Here is a 19897-nt window from a genome sequence, read left to right as displayed (position 1 = left end):
AATTAATAAATGAAATGTTTTCTTTATCCAAAAACCTACCGATATATCAATATTTGCATGTGGAACAGAGGCTTGTTCAAGCATCCATGTTGAACAACAAGTATATACTGTTAAATTTGTACAATTTGACTGAAATCAGCAAATATACTGGCCGCAGAATACTATGTGATGGAACTCTCGACACAGCTGATGTAACATAAACACAGCTCTCTCGAACATGCCAAATACTTGAGGGAATACAAGACCATTAGACATATGCCAAATGCTAAATGCTCTTCAACTTAAACGAGTACTGCGTTCACGATTAATAAATTGTCTGGGAATAAAAAGGTCAAAACTAAGAGGTTCTACCAAAAATCAAGAAAAAGTGCAACATTAACTTAGTTCATGAACCTAGAAAAGAGAACAACGATTGGCCAAACATACAGGCCACAGATTTCTTCTCCTAGTACCTTCGTGGAAAACGGTCCACGAACCTCCCAGATGGGCATTCGAATGCCATATGCCCTCTTCCCCCACAGTTGTGACATATAGTCATTGAAACACAGTCCCTACTCATATGCCCCACCTGCTGGCAAGTCCGGCATACGATATCACGAAACCCACCTCCACGAATTCCACCAACCCTATCTTCAAACAGGTGGCCTCCCTTGGGACAGTCTCTCGCCATGTGCCCAGATATGTTGCATGTATTGCAGACAGGATCGTTTTGACAGTCGCGAGCTATATGCCCTGGTTTCCTGCAATTTTTGCAGGCCTTGTCATTAGTGCAGTCCACTGCCATGTGGCCTTGCTTGTAGCAGTTGTTGCACAGCCTCATATCACCAGGATGCATTGGAGGAGCCATGCAGTCTCTGGCACGATGACCAGCCTTTCCGCAGGTGTGGCAAATGCCTTCATTTGGACAGTTCCCAGCCATGTGGCCAGGTTCTCGGCAATTCCAGCAAAGAGCTTTCGTGTTACATTCTGATGCAAAATGCCTGATTCGAATTTCAAATCATCGTGGAAGGTTAAAAATAACGAGACTTGTCTCCACAGAGGACATGATTACCCAAGTGATATTAGACTTGAAATTCAGAAAATAAACAAACATACACACAAGAACATATATATTAAGACAATTGAGCAGACTGTTACCATCATGAAGCAGCTTCGCATTGCCAGACTGTGAAGTGAACAAGTATAGACACAAGGAAAAAAAGCCTTTTATTTTGGGGGGCTAATTACGAATGGCGACCAACAATTATGCGTTTTTAAAATAGAACTTGTTGAATCGCAACAACTCTTCCCACGAAAAAAAGCACCATGTTTCTGTATGGAAAGAACTTTTAGCTGATTATCTGAAAAACCCATTAACAAAATTTCGATTTAAACCAAAAATCTCCCCGGCACTTGAATAGTACTATATCAAGAAACTCTTTTCTTATACATTATGAAGACATATCATACAAAATTTAATGTCAGGTTTAACATTGAAAAATTACAATCTTCGAAAAATGCTTTCCGATAAAAGGGAAAAAAGAGTAATGAATACTAGAAGGGCCACACGTTTAATTTCTCAAAAATAAGAATAATGAGATATTAGCTGTCACAACATGATCGCACATATACAGTGTCTTTGAAGGCGTAAGGGTGAGAGGTACCAAAGGACACTTACCCAGGAAGACCACAATTGTGACAGAGAGCAGCACTGGGGCATTCTCGAGCAAAATGGCCAGGCCTTTTGCAGTTGTTGCACAAACTGTTCTCACTGCAGAAGAGAATCTCACTAAATGTGAGGAAAAGGACAGTATCTCATGATGCTGCAATGCCATAGGGAAGAACATGGCAGCAAACACAGAAAAAATTCAATCCATTTTGTAGAGCTTTTTCTGGTATTTTCTTAATAATTTGGAATTGGAGTGAAGGATGGAGCACAAGGAACCAAAAACATTCATACGAATTTGTAAAAGCAATTAAGAAGGAGATTCAAGCAAGACCCAAAAGACACAAGCATCCAGGTACATCGGAGCTGCTTCCATTCAGGTTGATCCCATACATCAACTGCCCCCTCCTTCTCAACCAACACATGTAAGAGTGAAAATAGTTACAAATAAATGAATGAATGGAGACCAAATAACCTGAAACCCCGCCTTGAATCCCGTCTATAAGGAGCATCACGATAGGAATAGCGCTGAGTACGAATCTTACGATCCATCGGGCTCCTGCTTCTGCTCCTGCTACGGCTTCTGTTGTCTAAGCTCATTTTCAAAACTATTTCAATCAACAAATCAACACCTATGTGCAACAATATCACCAACAACGCAGCTGCTGCCTCTTCCCTGTCCACCACAACCACGCATCCAATACCATGTCAATGAGTCCCAGAAAATCTTCATCTTACCTTCATGATTTTAAACACCAAATTCCAACACTACACACAATATATCAACAAACAAATACCACCCGACATCAATCACATACATGGAACCAACGCCCATTAAATTCTCTAATTCAAAAATTCAAAGTGCCAGTGACATCCTTGGTATTACAAACATCTCCTTCCATAATCGTAGCACATCTAAAACTAATGACAGAAGCTGAAGACTTCTTCATTTCAATTTTCAGACATGCCAGCCATCAGATGTAGAGAGTTTCTGCTGCTCACACCATCTTCACGGTTGACTTTTTATTGTGACTAGTTTTATTAAACAATGATGAAAATGTCAATAGTCAATACTCTCATACGAGACAGATAAGCGGAAGATTCAGAAAGAATGCAAACTGCTGATTATGGCAGTGGAGTCTACAGTGGTTCAATTCAATGGGACACAACACATTCAAATTTATTTATTTTATTTATAGTAAATTTAACAAATCATAGCCACCAAACAGTTTATACCTTATAAAGCATGTTGTTATTTGATTTGTCTTTTTCCTCAATTTTGAGAATAAACCTTTCACCCACTATTTACAAAATAAAAAGAAGATCAGATATACATTCCCATGTTGTGGGGTAGGTAAAATGACTCTCATGTTCATGGATTACTAAAGTCGTGAATATGGCAGGACATAAACAATAATTGACTTGCGTCTGGTTCATAACAATTAACAACACTATGGAACCAACAACTTCCAATCAAATTATATCTGAAACCATAATTATTACTTATAATTTCTGGGAACAAGAAATAGCCAACTACATAGGAAAAATGTATCCTGAAACAAATCTGGAACTTGAAACACAGCTCAGAGGCATAGAAAATCGAAAACAAGGATTATTCAAACCAAGCACTACACAACTTAAATATCATAAAATAATATTAAACCTTACTTACCATTCCAGCAAACAGTTGACCGCCAATGAGCAAGGAAAATGAAAACATAAATCACAATAGTCAAGTACAAAATCCCCCAAAAAAGAACACATTAATAATAAATACCTCAAAAAACATCGGAAAAATCCACCAGTATTAAGATACACCAACTCGCCAATACAAGAACCATCACTTCATAACTGAATTAAGAAATGAAATGCGTGAATCCAGATTAACAAAATCCAAGACACCAAAAACAGAACTAACAGCTGCTCTTCAAGCTAAGTCTGAAACCCCAAATGTAATTGATGACTTTAAGGATAATTAAACTTGACGAAAACCAGGCACCACGGTAAATTCTAAGAAATCTAAACAAAAACGCAGCTCAAAAGACATCAACCGATCCAAACGATGATGAGTCGAATCACACCACCCATCTTAAAATTACAACAAATCTGAGCCCACGATTACACGTCCGCCAAACAATTAACACCAACGAACATTAAAAATAAGAAACAGAAATCACATAATTCACAACTACAAAATCCCCACAAAGAAAGGTAAATAAAACACAAAACATATGAAGAATTTAAAAAAATTAGAGAAGAGATTCCCAATGGCTAGACGGAGGAGGGAGAACCTGCTGTGACGCAAGGTATCGTGACGGCGTGCTGTTTGGCAAATGGAGGCAAGGGCTGGATATGACGACGGTTTTAAGTTTTGGTATCATAGTCTACTTTAGTTATTAATCAGATTTTTAGTACAAACACGTGTAGCTTAGTGGATAATAACAATAATTATTAATTAAATTGTTAATATTATTAGTATTATTATATAACTATTAATGTAATTAACAACAACAATTATTATTAATCCAATCACCACTATTGTATATAATATAAACAATAAAAAATAAAGCAAGAGATCTAGTAACTATTTTTTGACAGTATTTTTATTAATTCTGATATAATATTGTCTTCCTTTATGTGTTATCATGGCAAGTCGAAACGAAAAAAAAAGTTACAAAATCTACTTTCAAAATTATACAAAAATTTCATGCACGTTAATTTAGATAAATAAAGCTAAATTTAAATATTAATTATTAAAATATTTTATCATAAAAAAATGATATAACAAGAGTAGGTTTTCGTGAGTCGATCTCCCGAGTCCATATCTGTGAGACGGGTCAACCCTACCCATATTCACAATAAAAAGTAATACTATTAGCATAAAAAGTAATATTTTTTCATGGATGACCCAAATCCCGTGAAATCGTCTCAAACAAATTTTTGCCCAAAAATTAACACCTTTTAACATTTCAAATAATTAATTTGTGAGAGACTCGAATAATTATGCACGTACAGGTGTGTGATACGGGCTGTTTGTCTTTGTTACGTTGCAGAGTATTAATTGTTGAAAAAGCCGCCAACCAACGAAGAACAGCTTCTTGCGTAACACGCAAGAAGCCCCTCAACCATATTTGAAACCACCGAAATTCTTAATTTTCCGCCATTAACAAACGATTTCTTCTTCAATTTTCTTTCGTTTCCTGGACGAAAATCTTTATTGCAATTAAGAGAACACTTCCTTGTGCACAATTGATCCTTTAGAAGTTGCGTTCTTTGAATTTGAGGATTACTCCAATATTTACATCTTTTCTTTCTCGAGGAATTTTAATGGCTGCGCGTAAACGTGCGTTTCAATCGTGGATTCGCTTGTCAAAGTTTCAAGAGATTAATGCTGGAGGCTTGGCGGTATATGGGCCTCGATCTGGCCGGTTTTCCGTCAAATCCTACGGTTCTTTGTCCGCGAATTCGTCTGGTTATCGATTGGACTACAGGCAGATCTCTAAGCTCGTTAAACCCACTGGAGGACGTGTTTATCTTGTTGACACACTAGCGCTGGTATATTTTTTTAACTTTTGGTTAATGTTTCTTTTATTATTAGTTGCGACGAGGAATGGAGCTACCAAATTTATAAGGGTATTAGTGATTGTCAGACGTGGTCCTCTGAGAATTAACAAGATTTTTTTTTTGATGCTGTGGTGATTTAATCCCGATTCTTCATTACATTATGGAATTCTGGTTGCAACTCACGTTTACTTACCGCGTCAAATGTTCATTTTACCATTTTTAAAGCTGACCTACAGCATACCAATTTCCATTTCTAATCAATAATGTTTGAAAATGATAAGAAAAATGTATAATAGGTATTTATATATGTTCGTGTGCTATTAATTTTCTTTTGCTTGAGATAAGAATTAAAGCGTGAAGAATAATGTTCAATGCATTCAGCATTTAGGTGGATGACTAAGTCCAACATTATGTGAACACTGATTCCCAGTTGCCGCCATGGGATTATATTTTTAATAAGAAAGGGCGGTCTGTACTTCTTCCTAGGTTTTTGTTTGTACCCTTAGTTCGTTATAGCTGCACAATGAAGTAAAGGAGGTGTGAATATTAGATGCTTCTGTTTTGTGGCCAGATGAGGAGTTTAGAAGCACAAGGCATACCTTCAAAGCATGCAGAGGTAATTACATCTGCTATGACTGAGGTTTTGGATGACAGTTTGGAGAATATTTCGCAAAATCTTATTTCAAGAGCCGAGATGCAGAGAGTAAGAGTTCTTCCAGTGTTTTCTAGTGCATATATTAATATATTATCATTGAACATTCAAAACTTTTTTATGTAAATTGTGATATAAGGTTTAGCTTTGAGTTTCCTGTGTTTCTATATGGCATTTTTTTCTTAATTTTTCTTTTTGTAGATTGAGATGGCACAAGAAGCCAATCTTTCCAAGTTTAAGTCTGAAATACAAAGTTCTCAGGTATGAATTAATTCTGTATTGGAAATTGATCTACTAAATGCCGACTCATTTATAATTTCAGCAATGATGTAGTTTATATTGTTACCGGCTTTTGAGACCTTTGCTGAAGACCAATATTGCAAGAGTGGTTAGAGGGCGCATAGGCTATCTTGCAAGCATTGTGCATTAAATCGAGGTTAATTATTTAGTTAAGATGTTGATTGATTGAAGCTTGGGGTGAAGGAACTATCCTAAAAAATGCACCAACTGCAATTGCTTGCTTGTGCCTTTTTGTGCTGAATCTGCTTATTGTTTGCAAAAAAAAAAGACTTTCATTTTTATGGTTTTAGGCGTTTAACTGGTTATTTGAACATGAAAACATATATCTTTCTTTGGATATTGGAAGCTGAGGGCTATCATCACATAAGGCAAGAAAAAGGATGAACTTAATGGATATTTGTATCCATTTTTCCTTGAAATTGATTTTTCATCATTTTTTGGTATAGGATACCCAGATTAGGAATATCTTTACTTAGATTGTTTTCTAATGTTTGATGTTTTCACTGTCCGATTTTAAGATGTTTATTACTCCTTATTGAGAAATGCACTTGGTTATGATTTACACTTATTCTAATTGAACTCTTAGTTGAAGATTGTCTTCTTGTATGACCAATGTGAATGTCTAAAGCTATCATATCATGTGAAGATGTTGTATTTTTTTTTCTTTTAAATGGTTTCATATATAACAGTGGAGAAACTCATTTCAGATTTTAAGTGCCCTTAAGTTCCAGTGATTTTAAGTTCCACCTTCTTTTTGCCCGATATTGCAAAAAGCCTCTTGATTTTTCACGCTCATCAATTTTTCCTAAAATTTATGGGAACTTCCCCTGACAGATGAAATTCCGTGCTAGAGGCTCCTATCTTATGGCCTAGCAAATGATTAGGGAACTGAAACTGTTTGCGAGTTCATTTTACCAAATAGAGTGTTTGTGAACAAGTTTATAACATATTCAAGGGATTTATAGTTGGTTGACACTATGCAGTCACATTTGTGACTCATTCACATCCATTTTGCTGCCTCTAATGGTGCAGGGCCATCATTTTTCTTTGCTCCAACGCGAGGCTGAAAAGCTCCGAAATGATATTGAGAAAATGCGTGGTGAATTAAGGTATGTATTCTAATTCAATCTCGTTTTTCTTTTGGCGTGAACTATGTTAACACTCAACAGTCGGTCAATTGACTAATGCTCCTTGAGAAAGGTACGAAATTGACAAGGCTACTGCTGGACAACGCCTAGATTTAAATCTCGAAAGAGGGTAAGGATATGAAAATAAAACTGGATGTATTTTCATCTTTACTATATATTGCAATGTTCTCATTTAATTGAACTTTTTCACAACAAAGTCGGATTCGTGATGAGCTTGCTAATCAGAATGCAGAAACAGCAAACCTTACGAACAAGCTCGATCGGGTGAGTTTTTTATTGTTTTACTTTGTTAAATAGGAAGTGATTTTACTCCACATGTCAAGTAGAAAATATCATTTTTGTCATTCTGCTTTAAAAAATAAACATCTAAATTATAAACCTAATTTATTATTTAAAAATAAAAAGACATAACTTCAAAATAAAAAAATTTAAAAATAAATGAATGCGATTAATTGTGTGATTAAGCATACTTAGTTAAATGCTTTTATTATGCTTAATTCTGTCCAACTATATTTTAACCCTTTTTTTTTCGCTTTTCTCCGAAATGGGGCGATTTTGTCGAGCTTCTGCTTAAGTAAGATTTTTAGAATACTGATTTTTAGTCATGTGAATATTGTCAGGCCAACACATTTTATTATTTTGCTGCAAATTGTGACAGTATTGGTACGAGTAATTTGACCATATTTTTGACATGTGACTTGTATGTCTAATTTAGGCACAAATTGGACTGATCTTTCAAAAAAATTAAAAATCTAACTCCATCTCAAGATTCAATTTGGAATTTGATATGATGATTCCAAATTTATCACTTTCTTTTTGGCGAAATGTCCAGCATACTTTTAGCAAAAATAGTTTGAGGAAAGAATTGACTGCTAATCAAAATGTATATCATGAAGGATCAAATGTGTTTGGCTTGCCAAAACTGATAATTATCATCTGTAAAAAGACTAAAATACCAGTTCTCAGTAATTATTGGATGAAAATATTCAATCTTTTATTCCAAAGAAACTAAACTTTCAAGATCCTGAGGATTACTGATTGTTACAGGAAATCCATGAACTGAGGGCTCAACTTGAAGCAGCAAAGTATGATGTGATCAAGTACTGCATAGGGACCCTCGTATCTATATCCGCCGTTGGTATAGGAATGATTCGCATATTTGCTAGCAAACAATAAGACGAGGAGTCAGGCATTCTGAACTAGCTTAGTGCATTTATCTACTTTCTATTGGGAAAGCATGTTTGTAAAATTGTTTTGTTCATTAATGTGATCATTCATTGTATGTTGTGTTCTTTTAAGATTGTGCCCCTATATTTGGTGATCAAGTTTAGTGGAAACATTGTAGTACATGTGTTACATGTATTTGGCCGAAACAAGAAGATGAAAGAGGATTAGAACATATTTACTTCCAAAAACACAACTCATACCACAACCAACATTTCTACTAGTGTTGTGTTGCTATGATAATAATAATTTTATTCGATAAATTATGAAGTAAATTTTATTTTCATTTTTCTACGCATAATAGCCTAAGACCTTGAGTAATAAATTCCGCAAAATTGAACCGCGGAAATGGACCAAATTTTAAATATTTTTAAAATTATTTAAGAATAGGTATCTTGTGAGACGGTTTCACAAATCTTTATCTATGAGACGAGTCAACCCTACCGATATTCACAATAAAAAGTAATACTCTTAGCATTAAAAGTAATACTTTTTCATAGATGACCCAAATAAAATATCCGTCTCACAGAATACGACTCATGAGACCGTCTCACACAAGTTTTTGTCATTATTTAAAGTACAGTTGACAAAGTATTATGAATGCATTAAATAATTAAAAAATATATTTGTGATTATTTGAAAAATAATTATCAATAATTATGTAGTTTTTAAAATAAATTTCTTTTACTTAAGATTAATTTGATTAAATTAGAAACTGCAAATGAAATAATTACACAGCCCCGAAAATTCCATAATTAAGTTAAAAGAGAAACCTACTGAAAACTCTTTACCTCCTATCATCCTATAATCCATCTAATTTACCACCCTAAATCCCGCCACAAAGACCGGAATTCCCACCGCCGTCGGTACGCCTAGTCTACTCTCAGAAACTCTGAACCATCAAGTCCGGTTCTACAAGATTTTCCTTCCTCCGCCGCATTTCTAAAACTTTCCGGTGACTATTGGAATGATTTTCCTGCGAAAAACTCGGGCTGCAAGCCGGTCTGTACTCAGGAAATAGTCGACCAGATTTGAACCGGACACCACAAGCGTTGCACAATGTTTTGGGGCCTAGCGGTCCAGCTCGCCACTGCGGGGTCTTTTGCACCTGGCAATGCGTACACCGCCGCCCGGATATTGCAACGCCGTCATATTCCGGTTTTCTCTTTTGCTTCTTCGCCGGAGGTTTTTCGAGAGGTGAAAACCAGAGAGTTTTCTGAACCGGGTTTTCGAAAAACAAGGGGGTTATCGTGGACGAACCGTGTGAAGACGGGGATGTTGAAGAAGACTCCGCGGCGCTCAACGTCAGCCATGGTAGTGACCACGGCCGCCCGTTTGACCTTGACCGGTTGCTCCTCGGTTTCGTGGGAAGCGGCAACGGGAAGCACGGAGACCTGGGTTTCTGAACCGCAGAAATGTTGAGAGGCGGAGGGTTCCCGGAGAATTGTCCATTTCTACCAGAAAATTTTCTGGCATGGTATAACAGAGAGAACTCTGAAGTGGAATCGTCCACGAATTGTGATAGCCACTCAAGGTTTTCCAATTCATCAAACTGAAAATTCATGCATTTATTAGTTTTTCTTCCCTCCCATTTCCGAAGACCAAATTTATACATGAATGAATAAAAATCTAAAAATGAACAAAAATCTAAACGCTCACCGGAACCATGAGGTCACCGGCGGAAAGGCTCTGAAATTCACCGGAAACCACGTCGTCCGAAATTTCCAAATTTCTCTCATGTGGCAGCTTTTTCTCGTCTTCATCTTGTTCAGGCCGCTGAAAAACACACCCCTCCTGAAACTCCTTTTCGGGAGAATCGAGGTTAAGGAGGTCTTCTACGGAGAAATCATCGGAATTAAAACTGCTCACTCCAGCAAAACACCATCCGTCATCGTTGTAGAACACCTGTGGATTCGTTTTCATGGCCATTTGCGAGAGGAAACTGGATTTCAACGCTCTCGTTTCAATGCATTCCATGATTCTAAATTAATTTCAAAATTTTAAATTCCCACGACCGAAAACAAAAGCAAAGAAAAAAAAGAGAATCGAAAAACCCAAAAGATATCAGTTGAAAAACATTAAAAAATAAGATTTTTTTACGCATGGATAGTGAAATTACCTGGAAATTGGAGAAACTGGGAGCAATCAAGAAAAAGGTAAATGGGTATTGAAGACAGGTTCGTGGGCGAAACAGGTGGTTAGTTATTGGGATTTTTCCACTTTTCCTTTTTGGACTTTTCCCTCTGATTTTGCTTTTCCATATTATTATCTAATTATGTGATTTATACTCTCTCAAATGAAATGAAATTTACCAGAACAAATATTTAATTAAATAAATAAAATTTTCATATATTTTCTTTACACCATATCGGTATACCTACATGTACATTAAATTTATTTTTATCTAAATTATTTTCTGTGTGAAGATTTAGAAATTATACAAAAATTAAAACTGTGATCGTTTGAATATGGATAAGATTTGGATGATTTTGTGTGTTCTTTAATCTGTAATATTTTATTTGTCTTAAATATATTTTACTAAACAAAATAAAATATATTTATTATTAAATAGAGATATATACACGACACCAGAGAAACAGTATAAAAGGGTTTCATATAAAATAAAATATTTGTACAAAAATATATTTTTGTCTCGAAAATTTAATGGAAACGTAGTTTGTTGACATCGGAATAGAATTTATGGATGGAAAATTAACTTTTTAAAAATATTCTGTCAAAAATTTGAGTTGGTTTTAACAGTTATTAGCTGTTAAGACTCTTTTTTGAACAATTAGGCTTGACTGGACTACACAAAAGAGTTCATGTGCAAAAACGGTTTGGCTAAACTAGTGAGATATAAAAAATATATTCAATGCAATCAATCAATTAACATAGCGGCTAGATAAATGAAGATTAAATAAATGTGTAATTTAAATGGACAGGATATTATGGATATTTGGAGATAATGACTTCTATATCGACAACTTCTTCCACTTATAAAGGCATTCACTAAAATATTTTATTTACATAATCAATGTACATACCCTATTCGGTTATTACTTATCATAGTGTCTAAGTCGAAACTTTTAGTACTATCTCAACACAATAAGTTTTGACTGTTTAAGAACACTCAATTCACCAGAAACAACAAATTTTCCAACAATTAGCTTTGAATGACAAAAGTTGTCGAGCAGCACAAGTTGATCCTTGATGATCATATGTGAATAAATAGGTATGTGTCAGTTGATTAGCTCGATATCTTATAAAGAATAAGTATGTTCGAGATCTTGTATAACGCTGATCGTGTACGCTTGAAACTTGTTGATTTCTTTGTGGTTATGAGGTTCTGAATCTACATATTTATACTCGAAGTCTTTAAACGGGTGAATTTTATTTTCAACAATCATTGGTACTATTTCCCGACATATTGGTATTGTCAACATTTCTTCATCGTACAATGCATTAAATGTTAATTTAATGCATCTTTGCTTTTTACGACTTCAACTCTTTTAACTTCTGAAAAATTGATTCTCTCGATATTTTAAGAAACATTCATGTTAATTGATAGTTAATTGGATAATATGTTTGATGTTGTGAAAAAGTAAAAATTTATGGTAAAAAGTAAAAATCTCAAACTCTCAAAATTTACTAAACTACACACTTTATAATATTTTTCTCTCTACTCAATTGTGATTTTCTTCACAAATGAGAGATCTATTTATAGGAAATCTTTACAAATAATCCAAAAATAAAATACATCATTACCTACATCATCACACACTAATTTTCAATATTTACAACTCTTATTTTCAACATTCAAATATTCAACATTCAAATATTCAATACACACATTTTAAATATATTTTTCAACACTCCCCCTTGTGATGATGATCATAATGATTGTCTTCATTACGTGTTTTTATACTGCCTCGTTAAAAACCTTACTAGGAAAAACCCATTGGGATAAAAACCATAGTAAGGGAAAAAGAGTGCAGTCACGTAAACTCCCCCTCATGTTGACACGAACAATTCTTCACAAATTTCGTAGATTGCGCATCCCAATATTATATATGTGCTTTCTGAATATTGACGTAGGAAGTGCCTTTGTGAAGAGATCTGATGAGTTTTCACTTGATTGAATGTGACGAACATCAATACATTTATTCTTCTCTAGCTCCTTAGTGAATGCGAAGAACTTAGGAGGAATATGTTTAGTTCTGTCGCTTTTTATGTATCCCTCTTTCATTTGAGTAACACATGCAGCATTATCTTCATATAGTATCACAGGCTTCTCGTCGAACGATAATCCACATGAGATTTGGATATGTTGGGTCATTGATTTTAACCACACACATTCACGACTTGCTTCATGTAATACAATAATCTCGGCATGATTTGATGAAGTTGTTACGAGCGTTTGTTTCTGTGAACGCCAAGAAATTGCAGTGCCTCCACGAGTAAATACATATCCAGTTTGGGAACGTGCCTTGTGTGGATCAGATAAGTATCCAGCATCAGCATAACCAATTATACTTGGATTAGTATCTTTTGAATACAAAAGTCCCAAGTCTGTCGTTCCTCGTAGATAACGGAATATATGTTTAATTCCGTTCCAATGTCTCTTTGTTGGATATGTGCTAAATCTTGCCAACAAATTTACGGCAAAAGATATATCGGGCCTCGTAAAATTTGTAAGATACATAAGGGCACCGATAGCACTTAGATATGGTACTTCTGGACCAAGAATAGCTTCATCATCTTCACATGGACGGAATGGATCCTTTTCTATGTTTAATGATCTAACAATCATTGGAGTACTTAAAGGATTTGCTTTATCCATATTAAAACGTTTAAGGATCTTTTCTGTATAATTTTTCTGGTGAACAAACATTCCACATTCTTTTTGTTCAATTTGTAAACCCAGACAATACTTGGTTTTTCCAAGATCCTTCATTTCAAATTCTTCCTTCAAGTATGACACAACTTCTTGAATTTCCTTATTCGTTCCAATGATGTTTAAATCATCAACATATACAGCAATAATTACGCATCCGGATGTTGTTTTCTTAATGAAAACACAAGGGCATATTGAATTATTCACATATCCCTTTTTCATCAAGTGATCACTTAGTCGATTATACCACATTCGACCTGATTGCTTTAACCCATATAATGATCTTTGTAATTTCACAGAATAACATTCCCTGGGTTTTGAACTTTGTGCTCAGGCATCTTAAATCCTTCAGGGATTTTCATATATATATTACTATCAAGTGATCCATATAAGTAAGCTGTAACAACATCCATAAGACGCATTTCTAAATTTTCAGATACCGCCAAGCTAATCAAATACCGAAACGTAATTGCATCCATCACAGGAGAATACGTTTCTTCATAATCAATTCCAGGCCTTTGAGAAAAACCTTGTGGAACAAGTCGAGCTTTATATCTTACTATTTCATTTTTCTCATTTCGCTTTCGAATAAAAACCTATTTGTATCCAACAGGTTTTACACCTTCAGGTGTAAGGACTATAGGTCCAAAAACATTACGTTTATTTAGCGAATCCAATTCAACCTGGATGGCTTCTTTCCATTTTATCCAATCCTGCCGATTTTTACATTCACCAAAAGATTTTGGTTCATGATCTTCATTATCATTTATGATGTCGATTGCCACATTATAAGAAAATATATCATCAATTTCTTCTATATCTTTTCGGTTCCATATTTTTCCAGTATTAATGTAATTGATAGAGATTTCATGATTCTCGTCAGTTTGTGGTTCTGACAGAACATTTTCATCATCATGTGTTTCTTCAGGAACACCATTCTCTATTTTGTGATCATCATGTGTTTCTTCAGAAACATCATTCTTTATTTTGTGATCATCGTGTTTCTCTATGAATTTTCTTTTTCGAGGATTTTTATCCTTGGAACCTACTGGCCTTCCACGCTTCGGGCGTTTAATGACATCATGAGTATCTTCAATTTGTTTCTTCGAAATTTCAATTCGAGCAGGGGCATTTGCAGCATATATATATGATTTAGTTACCCCTTTTGTGTCTGCAAATGCATCTGGTATTTGATTTGCTATTCTTTGCAAGTGTACAATTTGCTGTACATCTTTTTCACATTGTTTTGTTCTTGGATCCAGATGTAACAATGATGATACATACTATGTAATTTTCTTTTCGGTATGTTTCTGTTCTCCCCCTAACATTGGGAAGATTTCCTCATTAAAATGACAATCAGCAAAACGTGCTGTGAACACGTCGCCTGTCTGAGGTTCAAGATATCGAATGATTGATGGACTATCATAACCGATATAAATTCCAACCTTTCTTTGAGGTCCCATTTTCTTTCGTTGCAGTGGTGCAATAGGCACATACACCATACATCCAAAAATTCTCAGATGAGAAATGTCTGGTTCTTTACCAAATGCAAGCTGCAATGGGGAGTATTTATGATATGCACTTGGTCTGATGCGAATTAATGAAGCAGCGTGTAAAATTGCATGTCCTCATATAGAAATAGAGAGCTTTGTTTTCATAATCATTGGTCTAGCAATCATTTGCAGACGTTTAATCAATGATTCAGCCAATCCATTATGTGTATGTACATGAGCAACAGGATGCTCAACAATGATTCACATAGACATACAATAATCATTGAAAGTTTGGGAAGTAAATTCACCAGCATTATCAAGTCTAATTTCTTGATTGTATAATCGGGAAATTGATTCCTCAATTTTATTATTTGAGCAAGTAATCTTGCAAATGCAACATTTCGAGTTGACAATAAACATACACGTGACCATCTGCTGGAGGCATCAATCAATACCATAAAGTATCTGAATGGTCCACATGGTGGATGGATTGGTCCACAAATATCACCCTGAATACGTTCAAGAAACATTGGTGATTCAGTTTGGATTTTGGCTGGTGATGGTCTTATAATAAGTTTTCCAAGAGAACATGCTTTACATTGAAACTTATTATTCTGAAAGATCTTCTGGTCTTTCAGCGGATGACCATGTGTATTTTCTATAATTCTTCGCATCATTTTTGAACCAGGATGTCTCAATCGGTAATGCCAATTGGTTAATATTGAAGAATTATCAACTACCATGTTTAATTCAATGGGACTTATGTGTGTATAATGCAATCCAGTAGGGAGCATTGGTAGTTTTTCAATCACATATTTCTTTCCTGATTTATATGTGATAAGACAAATATATTTCTCATTCCCTTCATTCATTGTTTGAGTATCATACCCATAGGAATATATATCATTAAAACTCAACAAATTTCTTTTCGATTGTGGTGAATATAAAGCATCATTGATAAAAAAATTTGTACCATTAGGTAACAAAAATTGTGCTTTACCACATTCTTTAATCAAGTCTACATGACCTGATATTGTATTCACCCTTGTTTTTGTTGGTTTTAGTGCCAAGAAATATCTTTTATCTCGGAGGATAGTGTGCGTTGTACCACTATCGGGTATGCAAACTTTAGCTTTGCTCATAGTATTTTCCATATTTCAACTTCAAAAAATATATGCAATGAAATAAAATTACTGACAATAAAATGCAAAAATATAGCACACAATAAAACATTATCATATGGGTACATAAAATATTTTACATATTTATTCCACCAGCAAATTGATCATTGTCTGAGAAATCAATCAGAAAATCTCCAGCATCAAAATGAGTTGAATCACTCAAAGATTCACTTTGTTCAGTGAAGTTGGTCTCCTTTTCTTTCCCCTTTAATGATTCTTTATAAAGTTTACAAAGATGCTCAGGGGCTCGACAAATACGGGACTAATGTCCTGGAGTACCACATCTGAAACAAGAACTTTCATATCTTTTTGAGTGAATCTCATTAACACTCATATTTTCATGATGCCTTTTCTGTGGATGGTTTGGGACGTTCTTTTGAGATGAGTTATAAAAGTAACTATCTCGATTATTTTCAAAACCACGGCCGCGTCCACGACCACGACCACGACCACGACCACTTCCACGTCCAGATCCACGACCACGACCTCGATTTCGTCCTCGACCAAAATCTTGTTTATAACTTTGATTTTGGTTTCCAGATTTAAATTCATTTTTGCTTACGACATTTACTTCAGGAAATGCCGTTGAACCAGTGGGTCGTGCCTGATGATTTCTCACTAAATTCATTTGTTCGAATATTTCTTTTAATCCTTTCCACAAAGCCATGGGATGCCAACGCAAAAATATCATGGCTTTTGTCTTTTCTTGGGATGTCGATATGCCATTTTTTTTTATGGTCTCATTTAGACCCAATGACTCAAGATGCATTTATACATCGAGAGTCCATGGCATATAATTTTTTTCCGTGATATCAAGAGCAATGAATTCGAGTTTTGCCAAGTTTGACATGGTGGTACTAAAAAAAAATTACGATGCATTTTATTAGTTAATGAATATTGCAATACAAAGTAATGGATAAACAACAAGTACAAGTATTTGTAAAAATAAAGAAAACACACGAGGAGGATATTCTCCGATAAATAAAAGACTCGTGAGTATGATAACCAAAATAATTAAAAATAACTTTGAGAAAGTCATCTTCTTTTTTCTTCGAAAAATTTGATGAAGAATAATTTTTAGAGAAGAAGAGAAAGTTGGAGTGATTGAATGTGTTTGTGAGATGATATTTATAGGGTAAAAACTAGCCGTTTTGTTACCGTTTATGACCGTTGGTGTACAAAAAATAAATGTATGTATTTGTATAATTTTATGGTAATAATATGGTGAATATAATATTAATCATGTTTAAATAATTATGTATATCATATCACATTATTATAATGAGGTGTCGTAAGTTATTTTGTTTAAAAATCTTATAGGCTTTTATACTTGTCGTATCCCTTACCGGGACTTACCGGGAGTGTGGGATGTCGTCTTAACATCCTCCCAGGATTTATAACAAGTTTTTGAAAAATTTATTTTTATTATTTCTAATAATAACATTATATTGTATATTAAATAAATACACAATAAATAAATAACAGTAAAATAAATATTATTACTTTTGTTACCTTTTTCTTCTGTTTGGAGCTTGGAAAAATATGAAGGACTTTTAGAGCTTCGTGCTGATAACGTGTTGTGAAAAAGTAAAAATTTATGGTAAAAAGTAAAAATCTCAAACTCTCAAAATTTACTAAACTACACACTTTATAATATTTTTCTCTCTACTCAATTGTGATTTTCTTCACAAATGAGAGATCTATTTATAGGAAATCTTTACAAATAATCCAAAAATAAAATACATCATCACACACTAATTTTCAATATTTACAACTCTTATTTTCAACATTCAAATATTCAATACACACATTTTAAATATATTTTTCAACATTTGACACTTTTTCCGCTAGTCATTGAAAAATTTGAGTTGTTTTATCCATCTTGATCTGTCAATGTCTGAGCGATTAGAGTTGAATGGTCGGACTCTGAGCATTTGTTCTATAAAGTGGTTCGGTTAGAAACAGATACAAGTGATTATCTTCTTATCATATCTGTAACTCGAGCTTTTGATAGAATCTGAACGGCTTGATTTGTCCAACAGTTAAAGCCTTGTAATTACACGAGACTGATGAATCTGAAACAGTTTGACGTTGAACTTATGGTATTTTAAACTTATAAACATAGTTGCTGAATTTTTGTACTGGTTTGATTTCAAGTTGTTCTATTAATGCAACTTTAACTTCTTGTTAAATAAATAATATTTTTTTTTTGCAAATTATAATATATTATGTTGATCTTCTATCTTGAAAATTGGAAGCAGCTGGCTAGATGGGTGGATTTCTACAATTATTGGACATCATCTATTTTCACTTCCATTATGAGCAATCCTAGCTATGTGTGGAGGAGCTTTATGCCTACTCTATAACTTATTCGTAAAAGGGCTACGAAGAGAATTGGTTTGGGTCTCCAAACAAATATTTGGACAGATCTTTGGCTCTCAGATGCATTAAATCCGTTCTTTGAAACAAGGATCCGACCAGAATTAATTATGGCATCAGTCTATTCGAAACTTTCTATGGAGAACCTTTTCCTCTTACTTGCCAACTATTAAAGCATTGGAATTTCGAAGGGTGGATGTCACAGCCAAGGTTCGAAACTTTCTATGCCTGAGGATGCATGGATTCCATGCATTGGTAGCGTGTCCATTTGTGCGAGTTATTTGGAGCTCGAGTTCTATCGCTAGCAATCTCTCTTCTTTGTATTCTCTATCAAATTAGTGGGATCACATTGTTCATCACACGAAGAAAGACGAGATTGAATTAATTAGCAGCAATATTGTCTTGGTGTATTTGGCAAAACAGAAATGAAGCAGTGTTGCAAGGTAAGTGTAAGTCAGCTATTGAGGTTTATGGATCATCCCTTGGTTTATATTCTCAAAGGTTGCTGATAAATTCAAAGTATGTCTTATCTCAATCTAATCAACCAACAACTGACAACATAAATTGAGTTGGATGACTGAATTAGATCCAAATTCGTAACGAGCTTAAAAGAAAAGGTAAAATAATTGATTTATTTCATTTTTATTGCCAGCCGATCCAACATATGTCGGAAACTATCTCTAGATTTGTGAAAATCATTTCTTTCTCCTTCTACATGATACCAGGATTTTCCATTAACCCTTTCTACTTGCTGCAGGCGCCGGACTGAGGTAGAAGAACATGCTGCTGCAGCCGGTTCGTGGATACGACCAACTTAAGCTTTTATTTTTGGTGTAGTTGATGAGCTTCCCCAAATTCGAAGATGCATGTAATCTTCTTCCACTGCAAAAAAGAAAGGTGATGCAAAATTTTGCCACGGTTCTAACCAAAACCGCCGTCATTTAAAAATTTGGGATGGAAAATTTTCGCCAATTTTAGCGACGGATTAAAAAACCCCTTGTAAATAAAATTTGTTCGGATTGTGTTATGGGAACCAAGACAGTTGCATAACCATGAAAATTGGCATATTTCAATGAGTCCTCTGTGTGTTTTTTTATTTGCCAAACTATGTAGAAGTTTGGATTGTATCATCTTTTTCACTATCTATTTCAAGCATGAACATTGTGAAAAATAAAGTTTTTTTTTTAAAAAAATGAATAATCCTTAAAATTTATTTACCATTATAATATGCTAAAATTTGATTTTTAAAAATACCTGTGTAATCTTCAGAAAGATATCTATTTTATTGATGTATTTACCTTTGATCTTAGATTAAGAATTCACCAATTTGGATGTTTGAAAAAATAAATTAGATATGACTAAAATAGTTTGTATTATTGTAAAATTTTTATTAATAATGTTTAATGTCAACACTTTA

The 19897-nt window shown here is 34.4% G+C and overlaps 3 protein-coding genes across 9 annotated transcripts; 1 reads left to right on the top strand and 2 right to left on the bottom strand.

The window, feature by feature from the left end:
• Window positions 1-254: 254 nt before the first annotated feature.
• LOC142504810 (uncharacterized) lies at window positions 255-4056 on the bottom strand. 6 transcript variants are annotated; one of them, XM_075617616.1, is made up of 6 exons: window positions 3937-4017; window positions 3423-3496; window positions 2882-2946; window positions 2121-2321; window positions 1658-1750; window positions 255-980 (listed from the first exon to the last, which is right to left on the bottom strand). In XM_075617616.1, exons 2-6 carry the CDS (start codon window positions 3432-3434, stop codon window positions 446-448), a joined length of 906 nt encoding a protein of 301 aa, XP_075473731.1. In that variant the 5' UTR covers window positions 3435-3496; window positions 3937-4017; the 3' UTR covers window positions 255-445. The 6 variants fall into 6 exon arrangements, with proteins under 6 accessions (XP_075473731.1, XP_075473730.1, XP_075473736.1 ...); XM_075617615.1 differs by lacking the exon at window positions 3423-3496 and having other exon boundaries at window positions 3937-4032; XM_075617621.1 differs by lacking the exon at window positions 2882-2946 and having other exon boundaries at window positions 3937-3979.
• Window positions 4057-4716: 660 nt separating this feature from the next.
• LOC142506223 (protein FMP32, mitochondrial-like) lies at window positions 4717-8712 on the top strand. Its single transcript, XM_075619407.1, has 7 exons — window positions 4717-5200; window positions 5781-5912; window positions 6063-6122; window positions 7194-7270; window positions 7362-7418; window positions 7507-7573; window positions 8357-8712. The coding sequence occupies exons 1-7, from the start codon at window positions 4973-4975 to the stop codon at window positions 8483-8485; spliced, it is 750 nt and encodes a 249-aa protein (XP_075475522.1). The 5' UTR covers window positions 4717-4972; the 3' UTR covers window positions 8486-8712.
• A 516-nt stretch (window positions 8713-9228) lies between these two features.
• On the bottom strand, window positions 9229-10796 carry LOC142506103 (GATA transcription factor 7-like). Of its 2 annotated transcripts, XM_075619250.1 has the most exons (3): window positions 10653-10796; window positions 10193-10514; window positions 9230-10085 (listed from the first exon to the last, which is right to left on the bottom strand). In XM_075619250.1, the coding sequence occupies exons 2-3, from the start codon at window positions 10508-10510 to the stop codon at window positions 9417-9419; spliced, it is 987 nt and encodes a 328-aa protein (XP_075475365.1). In that variant the 5' UTR covers window positions 10511-10514; window positions 10653-10796; the 3' UTR covers window positions 9230-9416. The 2 variants fall into 2 exon arrangements, with proteins under 2 accessions (XP_075475367.1, XP_075475365.1); XM_075619252.1 differs by lacking the exon at window positions 10653-10796 and having other exon boundaries at window positions 9229-10085; window positions 10193-10630.
• Between the last annotated feature and the right edge of the window lie 9101 nt (window positions 10797-19897).

Source organism: Primulina tabacum, chromosome 10 (genome assembly GCF_025594145.1).
Source record: "Primulina tabacum isolate GXHZ01 chromosome 10, ASM2559414v2, whole genome shotgun sequence".
NCBI lineage: Eukaryota > Viridiplantae > Streptophyta > Magnoliopsida > Lamiales > Gesneriaceae > Primulina > Primulina tabacum.
This window is presented reverse-complemented; position numbering and strand designations above follow the sequence as displayed.